Raw genomic sequence first — 13,615 nt, 5'->3', positions numbered from 1 at the left:
TCTATTTATTTGTTTTATCCCCACCAATTACATAAGCATATCTGAGGGGAGAGTTAATATGAATTTTTATTACTTTTGTCAAGTTTTTGTAAACTTATAGCTTATAACTTGCTTGAGCCCTACGAAAAACTGTGGGGTTTTGGGACAAGCTCACAAAAGCTGATATCAGTGTCGGGATGGGTAGAACAGAGATATATATTTCATCGGATAATTCAGTTAATTTTGATTTTGTTGTTTTTGTTACTGTTTTGCTTAAAGAGTGATATAGCGTGTTTTAGTGTTGCATGATCCATATTGTGTTCCTGGCTACGTAAAGCCGTAAGTGTGAGAACCTGATTCCTCTGAATCAATGATTAATGAGGAAAACTAATACATTAACTTTTGTGCAGTGTCTTGTGAGCACTGGTTGTGCTAGTCCAGTACATTTGGATACTGTGGGAATTATGGAGGTAATATGTTGAGACAGAAGCCATTCCTGCTGGTTTAAGTATTATTCTCTTTCGGTTTTGTTCTCTGTATTTCTCTGTGTTTGTTTTCATACTACAAATACGACTTCCTTCTGTCTGAGAAGAAGATGGAAGCAGGAAGAGAAAGTTGGTGTGCTTCTTTACTCTTTTCCCTGTACAGGGAGGAGCAGTACTGTCCCTTATTTAAAAAAAATAAAAACACATAGAAACAATTCTCTGATGGCTAAGGCAGATTTTTGCATAGTAGAGATTTCTGTTTTACCACCCATGTTATTTAGTCAGTAAGTTGTTTGTGGGGAGCAGTGTGGAGCAGGAGAGGAAGCCAGAGGCAGGCCCTAACAGCCAGGAGAGAATCTGAGAGTTCTGCTTTAACCCTGCAGGCTCACAGGGCATTTGATGCACACAGTTTAAAGTACCAAAGTTGTACTTGTCCTCACTGTAGAAATGTCATAAAGTGTGGTGGATACTGGGCATTTTAAAAACTAGGAGAAACATGCTTAATAATTAAAATTGCATGGGCACCAAGAGGGAATTAGTATTATGAGTGTCCGTAAACTGTATTTTGTAGATTTATAAAATAAACAAAAGAACCCTCCACTCTCTGCGGAGACAGCCATCTCCAGTGGTATGGGTGTTGTTTTTCTGCCCTGTTTACCAGAAGTTTTATCTGGACCTATTCCATTTTTACGTTTTGGCTAGCTGTCTGCTTATGCATAGCATAAACATAACAAAATCATACCATCTATTATAATAATAAAATGTAACTATATAGCATTTATTTCTAGCAACTAGTTTAGATGCAGTGCTCGTGATCATAAAGTATTGTAGGTCACCCCAGGGTCCTTTGAGGAATACTCATACGTCTCCTTTTACACGCAGTCTTGACTTGAAGAACTTGAAATTTCACAAAGGTTCTTCTCCTCTACTCATTGTTCTTATGAAAATTCATGCTTTCCATTCTTTCTTCCTCTCCATTTCTCCAAAGCCAGGAAGAGAATGTGTTGTATGTATTAAAACCTCCTGAAAGTAACAGGGTACTGGAGCCAAGGCTGGCTGCAAGGAAATCCCAGTGGCAGATAGCCCGCTGCTGATATTGGAGATAGCAACAAAAAAGCCATCATTACTCTTTTCCTCCTCCAGGCAGGTTCAAAGGGCCCAGGTAGCCTTCAGAGTCATTAGGGGGCAGGGGAGGGCCAATGTGGCTGAGGGGTTTTGGGGCAGCTAGGGGAGTGCCATGAGGGTAGGTGTGCATTCAACTTTACAGGCATTTGGTATTTATGAAGGAACCATTTGGCATAACAACGCATACCTAATAGAATTTTAATGTGTCCTAATAATCTAAAGCTTATTAGAGGGCAAACACAGCATACCCAGAAATCATCATGTAGGCTTTAAGGAGGGAGTTTGAAGTCCGATTGTACCAAAGTATGGTAGCTGTTTTCAGCCATGGGGATCCAGCCATATTCTCTCCTTTAATGCCAGAACAGACTGGCTGCCAGAGTGAATCTAAATGTTTAATTAGTCACATACGTTCAGATTTCACTTGCAGCAGTAATTGCAACCTTGGAAACCTCTTTTGTGCTTACCCAAAATTTGTATCTACTATGCATTAAAATTATATGGCTTGACAACAGTAACTTTGAAGAAAAGTTGTTTCGGAGACAAATTGCTGAAACGCCTGTATCCTTGAGTGCACAACGTTAGAGTTGTATAACAAAACTTTATGGTGGCTTTCATTTATGCCCTGGAGGCAGTGTCAGGATTCCTTCTTGGTCCTGTAGGCACTTCAGAGGACACAAAAGGACATGGCTGTTTCATGTCTGAGGGAGTCAGAGATGCATTAGAAATAGCAATAGTAATCGGATGAGATATCATAGGATAAGAGAGTCTCTGTATAATTTCTCAAGTTTGGGAACAAAGGAGAGGCCATTACTTTTAAAGAAAAAAATCATGTTCAGAAGAGCAAAAATACCAAGGATGTCTTTGGTTTATCATAAACTGTGGAGATACAAATAATACAGAACTGCACTAATAATTAATAAAAGTCAGACCTGGTAGTCCAGCTGTGGGTATTGCAGAGCTCCTTAGCTGGCATCTCTTCTGTGATGTCTGCTAAACTACCATGACAAAGTGGGAACAGTCCAGCAGAGACAGACATTGTTCGCTTTTGCCTTGGAATCCTATATATTTGTAGGGTAAATTTGTCAGTAGTCTGCCTTATCTTAAACATTAAGAATATGTATTAGTCATTTCATCTACTTCTATCGGACACACAATCTAGTAAAGTTCAGAATGTAAACCCAGACAACCAATGTCATTGTACTTTATATAATGTACAGAAGAATTCAAGACATTATCTAAAATAGGTTACAGGCAAGAATTATGATACTTCAGAACTACACAGTAAATGGCAGATAGCCGTATATATATTACAGAAGCCTCTCAGAAACCAAGTCCTAGTTTTTAAACTACATTGTTTCTGCATTTTGAAAGATTGGATCAAGAAAGTAATTTTTAGAAGTAAATCAATACTGTTCTTCTAAATTAATTGCAATTACTTAAAAAAAGAAAAAAGTACGTAGATAAACCAACCCAAACCTCAGCACATTTCTAGAGTTGGTTCCATTCTTGATGAATTCAACAGCTAATTCTTAATAGCATCTTCTTACTCAATGTTCATTTTCTTCATACACGCATAGAAAGTTCAGCACGTATATTTGTAAATTACTTATTTCAACAAAAAACCCGTTTAGATCAGATTTTTATGTTTGTCATACATATGCAATGCTTTGGACTGTCATTGGAATTCTCAGCCGTGCAACTGGTACCAGAAAATGGGTCCTTTACTTAGTTGTATGGCTAAGCCAGTTATGTTGCTACAGCCCTCAGAAAACTGTAGGCACACACGCGGTTTCCACATAAAAACAAATGTGCTTTGATGGGACCAAATGTAAACAAGTATGTACAAGTGACATTTTTGCACATTTGTATTACTTGCTCGCTGTTTTCATTGCTCTTTTAGGAATTTTCATCCTAATAAACTCTTTTCATAAAACCGTTTATTTTATGGAGATGCTTGGCATTTGATACGAGAATTTTTTGGTAATAGAAAGTTTTTGCAGAACAAAAACCACCACCATCTCTCTTTCGCATGTATAATAGAAGTTGCTAATATACCTTTTCAAAATACAGTCTCCTGAGATTAATATTGTTGCTTTATCAGAAAATACTTGCTGTTGTTGTTGGGGTTTTTGTGTGTGTGTGTGGTTTCCAAAAGACCGACGTTCTTTTTTAGTAGAAAAATGAATGAATTATTCAAAATGAAAATCTGTGCATTGTCTCAAACTCCCTTTCGTCAGTGAAGCTAGAAACATGCCCAAGAAAGAAGATGTGCTTTTGGCAGAAATCAGGATGATCTACAAAACAATGGCTCCATCAGTTCTTAGGCAACTTGAAGGATGGACACCAGGGAACAGAAAAAAACATAGGGGAACAGAACTTCAGCTCAGGGAGCTGGATGAATAGGTGGAAGAGCTTTGCTAATTGTATTTGGATTTTCTCATATTCATGTTTCTTTTTACTTCCAGTTACCTAATATATGTATTTTATGTGGCTTGCTTTGTAATATTTCTTTCTTAAAGTGAAGTTCAAGTTGCTTTTGTGGATTAAGAGAGAGGTCTATTACTCATAATAAGTGATCCTATCTCAAACAGAATTAGTACAGGTACAAATTAATCATCCCAAAAATATGATTGGCATTGCTTGTGTGTTAGATGAAACGTTGCGAGGAAAACCTCCAAAAACTGAAGGCAAGCATGTAGTACAAGTCTAAAACCTGTGTGTTTGAGTCGGCAGGGAAACTCCCAATTTTTGGATACCATTGCTCATTTTCACATCATAAGGGTATAATTTCAGGACTTCCTATGCACTGAGTAGGAGCTGTAAGTGTGCTTTATGGCAGTTGTGGCACTACTCAACTAAGGCTTTATTAGCTACAAGTTCCAAGTACTGCAATAGGCATCTGACTCAGAAATCCCTGACCTGAACTTTTGTCCTGTCCCAAGGCAGCTCCTACATACAAGGATGTAGTATGTCAGATAAGAGCCTGGTGAGCAAATCATGAGACAGACCTTACTGCTCTGTCATTAAAGATCTTGCGAGAATTTATTAATCATTATATTTCCATGAAGTTCAAAATTCAGTTGCCTGGTAGTGCTTGCATTTGATATGGCAAAACTAAAACAATTTGCAATGTTCTTTTTAATAACTAAGGAAAATTTCTTGGAATAATCTGTGACCTTTTCATAAGGAGGAAGAGGTGTTCCTCTACACCCTTCTCCTACAAGAGAAGGAGAGGTGTGCCAATATGTCTGTGGGCACACAGATGCAGTATATATTAATATAGTAATATAGTCATATATGCAGTATATATCACTGCTTATGCATTCCAGTAAGTAAGCACTAGTTAATGCCTTATATGCAAATCCTGTTTTTTAGGGGAAAATACTGTAATGCTTGCAAATATTATGTAACTACAACATATGTGTACAGAAATTTATCAGAATGGATCATCAGGAATTTCTTAGGGGAGGTTAGTTTTGTGCTCCCAGCTAAAATGGGAGTTCCTTTTATCTGCTTCAAGTTTTTTGTTATTTCCTGGCACTGCATGTATAAATTACTTCCACTTCTGGGAGGAATTATTGAGATTCCTGGTGTGTATGTGCGCTGCAGTTTTTTATTAGCCTGTTGTTTTCGTGCTCTGAGCCTTTAACTCGCACAGTCAGAATTACCCACTGCTGTTTTTATTAAACGTGCACTTTGTAGAAACTAATTTGAACAGCTGGACTTGACTATCATTGCCCAAAATTAGAAATAAAGTTTATGGAGTATCTGGGTGCGTGTCTATATTCACATGTACCTGGCTGTTACTGCGGCGGCTAAGTATGTCTGCGAGAGCATGACGTACTGGCAGTATGTAACTGGTCCAGATGTGTTTTAGGTAGGAAATACAGATCTGTCAGTCACTGTGATCAGATCCTTCTCAATGTACATGCTTAATAGAGGTGGCTGAGGAGGCTGTGAGGAGCCTTGGCACTCCTTTAATCTGACAGAGGCTCCAGAGACACATTCAGACCACTATGGTCTGAACTGCTTTCTGTCTCGGCTGAAGGGCATTCAGGTAAAGCTTTGTAGTCAGAAGGGTGATTGGGCCCTGCGTGTTAACTTGTTGAAACAGAAAACATTTGCTGCGGCTACCTGTGCCTTTTGCTTCTTTGGTCTCCTTATGTGGTAGTGCTTTATTTTATACTGGCATTCATTTAAAGACAGAAGTGTGATTCGTTGGCTTCTTTATTCAGCGTTTTATGTAATTGCTTTATTGTGTTATTTTTTTTCCAGGAAGAAGCCACCCAAGGCAACTTATGCAAGTGTCTTAAGGGGCGTCCACTGTCAAAGATTGGGACCATTGCTTGGATGGTAACACTGAGTGACGCCGTACATAATTTCATAGATGGTTTGGCTATTGGTGCTTCTTTCACTTTGTCTCTGTTTCAAGGGCTTAGTACCTCCATAGCCATCTTGTGTGAAGAGTTTCCTCATGAACTGGGTAAGGAACTTCATTCAACACGTTGTTTACTGTGGAAATCACTGTCGTAGGAGGTTGTGCTGGCCAAAAGTTAGCATAGGCTGAAAGAAAGTTTAAACAAATTAATGGAAAAAATATTCATCAAAAACTTCCCAAGCACCAAAATACACATCTAGCACAGGAAGTTCCCAAGTGCAGGTGGGTGGAAGCTGGGAATGTATATTAAAGAGGTATTAATTGCCCTGTTCATATATGCTGCATACACTGTTGTATTATTTTTTTTTTTTTTTAAATCATTATAGGTAGTTCTGTGTTCCTGTGCTCTTAGCTCAATTGTGCGTCATCTACTTGCTTCAGTTACCTTAGTATTGAAGGGAAATCCTCATCATTTACTTGAATGAAGAAAAACAGCACAGGGTTATAATTTGTATACAAATCATGTCTTTTGTTCAGACTTCCTTTGAAATCCGAAAATAATCACATTATCGTTTTCTGAAGATGGTTTTCCTTTTTTTCTTTCTTTCAGGGGATTTTGTCATCTTGCTTAATGCAGGAATGAGTACTCGGCAGGCTCTGTTTTTCAACTTTCTGTCTGCATGTTCCTGTTACATTGGGATGGCTTTTGGTATATTATTAGGCAACAACTTTGCTCCTAACATCATCTTTGCCGTAGCCGGTGGAATGTTCCTGTACATCTCTCTGGCAGATATGGTGAGATATAATTTCATTTTCAGTTATTTATTTTTCTGCAAGAAAACAAAGACTGCACAAAGTCTCTCCAGTAGAATTTAGTATTTTGTCCCTCACATGACAGTGTCATCTATTTATTATTATTATTATTATTATTATTATTATTATTATTATTATATGTTAAATCATCAATTATACCTAATGGAGGTGCACAAATAGTTATGCTTATTCATGAAAATGAAAGCCTTTCACTTTAGAAGCAGGGCTGGTCAGATTATTGCTGAAAAAGAATTTTAGAGAGAGACAAGCTTTTCATGAATTTGGGCTGGTTTCATCAAAGAGTAAAAAGTGTATAAATACTTTGTTTCAGCATTTTAAAGTGGCAAAGTATTTCACCTTATTATGTTTAAAAGGTTCATTTGTCTTATTGAAACCATATTTTGGAAGAAAAGCAAAAAAAAAAAAGGGAAACAAAATGAAACTAATTATTTATTTTTGAGTTGAATGAAAGGTGTTGTGTAACCACAGTGATAATTTTGGGGTTGTTTAGGTGAAAAACCTGACTTAAATTCTCTCCTAGTTTAAATTAAACAATGCCAGTCTCAGTTTCTTGGTTCAGACGAAAAAATTCACTGAACTCTATTCAAAACAATCTGTCTGTCGTTTATTTTTTAAAGTGTGCTAGAAGATAGAAGCCAAAGAAATTGTGCTAAGATCCAGATCAGATTTAGATGTTAGGGAATAAAATCTGGATTCACAGGCAGTCAGCAATATTCCATAATTTACTCTTATGATGATGTTTTAGCTCAAAATGAGAGATGTTTCAAGAATTTTAAGTTTTATTATCTTTAATTCAGTGTTGTAAGAACAGATGTATCTGCAAAGGTGTTTACACCTGCCACATGAGAATCCATTTGAGTGTAGAACTGGAAGAGTGAGGCCTGAATTTGAAAAGATTTGAGACCCCAGTTTGGTTCTATATGTGTTTAAGAACTGTCATATAGTTATAGTGACTATTTCATTAAATACTATTATAGTTTAGGTAATAACATAGGATTTAATAAGTAATAATGTTAGAGTTAAATGAACAATGTAAATAGTTTATTTTACAAGTTTGCAGTACCTTAATTGCTAATGCTTTTCATATAGTTGCACTCATATAATGAATAGTAGCGTACTCAACTATGATGTGTAAAAACGCATGGCATAGAGTGGTTCAGCTTAAATTTGTTATTAAATCCATCAAAGTAGGTAACATTCTTTTCTTTGTATCTTGTTCTGTTCTCTCTGTTTCTCCCTCTCTGTCCCTCTCCCTCCCCCCCCATCTCTCTCTCTTTTTGTAGGTTTTTGGATTGTATCAGTTACCTATCTGAATTTTTCTTCCCCCTGAAAAGTCTGAAATAGGGTATTCAAGTGCTCTGTACAGAGATCTGGCTTTCTGCTTTCTGTTACGATTTTCACACACTTCTGGTTTGCTTATCCAGAAGCAGGTAGGATTAACTGGAATGTCATTCCTTCCTTCTTTTCCTTTTGCTGTTCTTTTTCTTCCAGTATTGGCATAGTCCAGCCTCTGCCAGTAAGGTCAACTCTGTGGTGAGGCTGTGGGCATGTGAGAATGTGTACACTGAGGTGTGTGCACGAATGAGCCTTGCTGTATGGCATGAAGCTGATCTGGTTTGTTGTCTTTGCCTCTTGTGCAAGAGGATTACGGAACTCTGGAATGGTTTCTGGGAAGGTTTGGCCACTTCCCACTAACCTTAGTCTGTTCTTCAAGGATTGCATTACCTTCAAAGGCTGTTTTTGCCTTGCAAGATCAAAGAAAGATACAGCTTCTGAGTCACCCAGCCTGAAGGTTTCTAAACTAACACTGAAATATACAGTCTTCATTGCATTCTGGCTATACTACTCTCAGCACAACAGGAGAACAGTTTAAAGCTTATTTTGAGTATGTTTGTCAAAATCCACTGCAGTTGACTTTATCTGCAGCAAACACAGCCTGAATCACTCCATACAGGGAACTTTATCATCAGTGCTCACCTGCCATCACCTCCATTGGCTCTCAGAGGAAGTATCTTTGTTTCTGCAGTTAAGAGCAGATCAGTCATCCTTTGCTATTATGCTGCCATTAAGACGGTGTTACGGAATGAAGAATCCCTTCATTGCACTGTAGTGTAATATTGCATGTGTTACCACCAGTTTCACAACATTCTTCTTTCTTCCTTGCTTTACCACTACCTTCCTCAGCCCACCAGACCTTCGATTTGTAACAGATTTCTTATTTCTGAGGGGTTGTCTGTGTTTTCAGCTTCACTTCATTTGCTTATAGATAAAGCAGAAGAATCCTAATCTTCCGTTTCCTGAACAAGGATTTCTCTGTTTATACTAGTGGAGGAAGAAACACAACATTTAGCAATACAAGGGCAGCTGCTCCTAGCAACATATGGACCAACAATTGGACCCTAGGAGACTGCTGGAATGAAAAAGAGGAAATTTGCATGAGAGACAACCAGGTGAAATCACAGTAGAGAGGAACAAAACACCATTTCATTTTACCATCCTTAGTGAAGTAGTTTTTCAGGGTAATTAGGGTGACCTGTTCCCGTGACTGCCTTCACCCTCTGTTAGTTCTAGTATTCAGTCCAAAGTGGCAATATGGCTCAGTTCTTAATGCCTGAAGTTATGCACGCTACCACGAGATGGCAATATTTACCTAAAAATATCCCTTTTTTCCAGTTCCCAGAGATGAATGATATGCTGCGAGAGAAAGTGACAGGAAGAAAGATGGATCTCACATTCTTCCTTATTCAGAATGCTGGTTTACTAACGGGGTTTACTGCTATACTGATGATTACCTTGTATGCAGGAAATATTCAGCTGTGATAATGCAAGTGAAAACGGAATCAGTACTGAAGACATCAAGTAAATTACAAATGGAAGACACTTGAAATCCATAAAGGGACATTCATCTAACCTACTTGGTTTTGAAACAGTGACAAGTGCTGTCCTGTCCTTGCTCCAAATACAGGAAATTCTTCTTTAGGACTTGCAGTCAATCCAAATAGTAGGAGCTGTCAGCTTCTGTACTATGCCAAAGAACTGATTCTAGTATTTTTATTTCTATTTAAAATTATCAGACATAATCTGAACTTTCATAGAGAAAGGATGTTACTTGGCCAGTAGAATTACGCAATAGATGCAACTATGTGCAACTCAAGACCAAATAAAAGCTGAGGTCTTCAAGGAAGATGCTTCTTTAAAAGAAAATAATGGAGTCTCATATCCTTTTTTAACTGTGATGAAGGCAAGCAGTTTCAAAGCTGGTTAATTTTTGCAGGATTTGTCTGTGTAACATCCCCTTGCTCCACCAAAAACCCCCCAAAAACCAAAAAAATCAAACTATTTCAGTGTAGGTACTAATGAAGCTAAGATTTTTAATTACTAATTAACACTGGAAGGAAAGATACCAGTTACCGCTTTTGATCTTTTCTCTTTATAAGTGCACTAGGGAATTGTTGATTTATTTTGAGAACCACTTTTTTTAATTAGAGGGAACCTGTGTTAAATTTATGACAATTTATCAACTCCATAATATTTTAGAAACACGGAGTATTTTAAAAATGTTCAAGCATTTTTTATTTTGTGAAAATAATAATGTTTTATATTTAAGTTCCACAAATATCCCTTTTAAAAATCAGTGTTTTGGGTTAAAATTTTCAAGATTTATTGTTAGTTTTACAAAGTGGAACTTAGTAAAAACTCGCTAAAATCAACATTCCAATAAGCTTTTTTGTAATTTGAATAATTTTCTTGTGTGCAGTTGGGTGAAAGTAAGTGAAATTAAAATATACAAACTCTTATCACAATCTGTTGCATGTGAACTTTCTAAAATCATGCTTGTACGTATGAGTTCTTCTGAAATAAACAATTAAGCTACTCTGGTGTTGTAAGATGTGTGCAAGGAAATTCATTAAAAAAATACTCCATTTCAGTCACCACTAAGCTTTGAAGGAAGTGTTGTTATTCTCTAGTAAGTTACTTTTCTTCATTGATTTTTAGGCAAGTTTTAGAGCTTCAAAGAAGGTACTGTTTCTTGATATATTTCCTGGCAGTAGGAAGAGACAAATCCTTTATTTTTCATTCACTATTAAAATATATTTTCTATCAGGTAAAGGTTTTCTTTTAATATTTTATTTTAATCTCAGCTGTAATTAGATTAGAAAAAATAACTTCTCTAGGTTGATAAAAACTTTAAGGCAAACTGCACAGGAGTTGTAAATGATACTTATTTAAAAATATGTTATAAATGTTAAAATGTAGTTATAGTAGTCTATGATATTTGCTGTATGGAAAAAGCATTTATTAGTCACTTTATAGCTTCTAAGTTTCTGTAAAGAAGAGTCCACCCACTCCATGTTCTTTCCTTTAATTCTTTCTTTTGTTGATTCCTTGGATATAAGCTGTTTGTAAATGCTACTATTTTGTATGACAGGAATGTATTATTGACTTTGTAAAAGTCAAAAAAAGTCAAAGACTTGTTCATTGACTTTGTAAAATAATTTGACCATTCCTAGTTCATCAGATTATTATAATAATAGGCCTGCATGGTACTTTTCACCTTTAAATCCAAACATTTGCAAGGGAGACTTGATTTTTGTTATCTCCCTAAGGAGGAAAAACCGAGACAAACGAGTCATTGAAATAACCTACTTTTAGATCACAGAGCAGACTAGGGATGGAACAAAGTCTGATTTTCAGGGTAGTGCTTTAATCACAAACCAAATTGCCTTTTCTGCTAGTGGAATATTTAGTAGGTAAGAAAGCTTTTTGATTTCTGTATGAGTTGGTTTGTCTGTATAGTCTTTGCTATTATGTTTGTCCAGTACATATAAAATAAATCTATTCCAATTCTAGGACTGCCAGTGATTTCCTAGATTTTGCTGATGCATCCAGGGAGGAAGAAGCATGAGCAAACACTCAAAAAATTGTTGTTTTGTAACAAATAAGACTGCAGGAAGTTACTCCCTAAAAGTCTGGAAATTAGTTGAGGGAAAGATTTTCATGTTCTTTTTCATGTTAATGTCATCTGTAACACTATTCATCGTATATTCTGCCATCTCTTCAGACTTCTTTTCAACAGTTGTGCAAATTCTGTGTATAATCTAATTTCAGAGGGCTCTTATGCTTTTGTATTTGTTATTTCTTTAGGGCAAATTATCTGATATCTAATGTTAGACGTCATCTAACATACACTTGGGAAGATACTCTTTGTTAGCCATACTGTTGTAGATAGTATACTGTCATAAATAGATCACTGTCATAAAGTTTCCTCTTTTTTTCATGATGTGGTTCATGACCCAAGACACGCTTCAGTAAAGTTCACTAGAGGTGGGGAAGAAAACACTACCACAAAACCTCCACACCTATAAAAGACACTAAAGAAGGAAGAACAATTGATTTTGGAGCCAAAAGCATATAAAGAGCAACAACACGGACAAAGGATAAACCCTAGAGTTCTTCTGATCCCTTGAAGAAGGGATATGTGGAAAAGTGAAATGGTCTATGGGGGAAACCTGTCAAAAATGTGATACATAATTACTGTCTATGATTTCAGGAAAAAAGAATTGAAAAATTAAATTGGTACTTAAAGTTTAGGGTTATTGCCTTTGACATTTTGATGAGTTCTTTACTGAATAAGGATTTAAAGCATCAAATTAAAGATTTGGTCTCTACTATAACCAGCTAAATTAAATATCAGCCCCATTCTAACAGTAGTCTGGAACTCATTGTGGTCTTCTATATGTTGAAGTATTGGCCCTGCTGTTCCATCAAGTTTTGCAGCCTGCGTGAAGCTTTATGTTGCCTTAGTTAAAAGAGCTACAAAACCTGATCTACATAGTTTAAAGATGACTTGAACATGCATAAATTACATTGTTATGCTAATGATAGCATTGGAAACTTTTCCTATTTGATACATATAGAGAATCAGTTGTGTGTGCTAATTTCTGTATCGCAATCTGTAATTTTTTAAGAAACCACTGGTTTTACCTGTACATAGGTGAACAGATTTACATATTTGCATGTTGTTTTGTCTTGTACTGTAGCGTCTCATCTGTGTAAATTTGAAGGCAACTAAGATCCTTCTTAGTTGCCTTCAGGGGAGAAAACAGTCTTAGATGACTGTTTTTCTACTCCATGCAGTTCTCATGAAGCCATTTACAGAGGCAGACAGCATTGAGCCAAGTTTTAACTTCTCTGAACATGTAACTTGTTGCTAGATTTAGAACATGAATTGAACATGCATTTCCTTTAACTCTAGACAATAATGCTAAGCAGTAGAATTTAAGAAATCTTTCAGATCCCTTGAAACTTAAAAAAAAAAATAAATCCCACAAACAGTTTAAGGCAAGTGAAAACTGCTTAGATAGAAATCTGATTGTACGAACAACAACTTATAACAAGAGACACAGGGCCCCGCTCTCCTCTCTGCAGTTATGGGAGCTCGTCAGCTGTAGTTGATTCCTTGAGTATGTTGCAACAGCTTCAGGTGTTTGAGCTTCCAGCCTATGTGATAGGTGCAAGAAAGCACAGATGATGTGAGGCCATTTCCAAAAGGATCAAAATTGTTCAGTATTCCTCAATGGAGGTTTGACTAAAGGAAAAGACCATAGAGAAACATTGTCTCTAGAAATGCATGTTTTATTTCAGAAATCAGAAATACATATGGAAAAGGCACTAACTTGGATTATCCTTCTGCAGGCTGTTAGTCTGTATAGATTGGTAGGTGCCAGCAAACCATTTCATGTATGCATATGCACCAAATGCATATTGTAGCTCTTGACTTTTATTTTACTATAATATCCCAAAGTTTCCAGGA

At 36.6% G+C, this 13,615-nt stretch overlaps 1 protein-coding gene across 2 annotated transcripts in view; it reads left to right on the top strand.

Annotated features, from left to right (window-relative positions):
• Positions 1-12,000, top strand: part of SLC39A8 (solute carrier family 39 member 8) — a 67,677-nt gene extending 55,677 nt beyond the window's left edge. Inside the window, exons 6-8 of one of the 2 annotated variants that reach the window (XM_075500653.1) lie at positions 5,865-6,072; positions 6,578-6,762; positions 9,475-12,000. In XM_075500653.1, coding sequence (XP_075356768.1) covers positions 5,865-6,072; positions 6,578-6,762; positions 9,475-9,621 — 540 coding nt within the window. In that variant the 3' untranslated portion in view covers positions 9,622-12,000. The remainder of the gene's footprint in view (positions 1-5,864; positions 6,073-6,577; positions 6,763-9,474) is intronic. The other variant, XM_075500654.1, reaches the window with a different exon arrangement.
• The last annotated feature ends 1,615 nt before the right edge of the window (positions 12,001-13,615 follow it).

This window comes from Mycteria americana, chromosome 4, assembly GCF_035582795.1.
Source record: "Mycteria americana isolate JAX WOST 10 ecotype Jacksonville Zoo and Gardens chromosome 4, USCA_MyAme_1.0, whole genome shotgun sequence".
Classification (NCBI taxonomy): domain Eukaryota; kingdom Metazoa; phylum Chordata; class Aves; order Ciconiiformes; family Ciconiidae; genus Mycteria; species Mycteria americana.
Note: the sequence above shows the minus strand (reverse complement) of the source record. Positions and strands in the feature narration are given on the sequence as shown.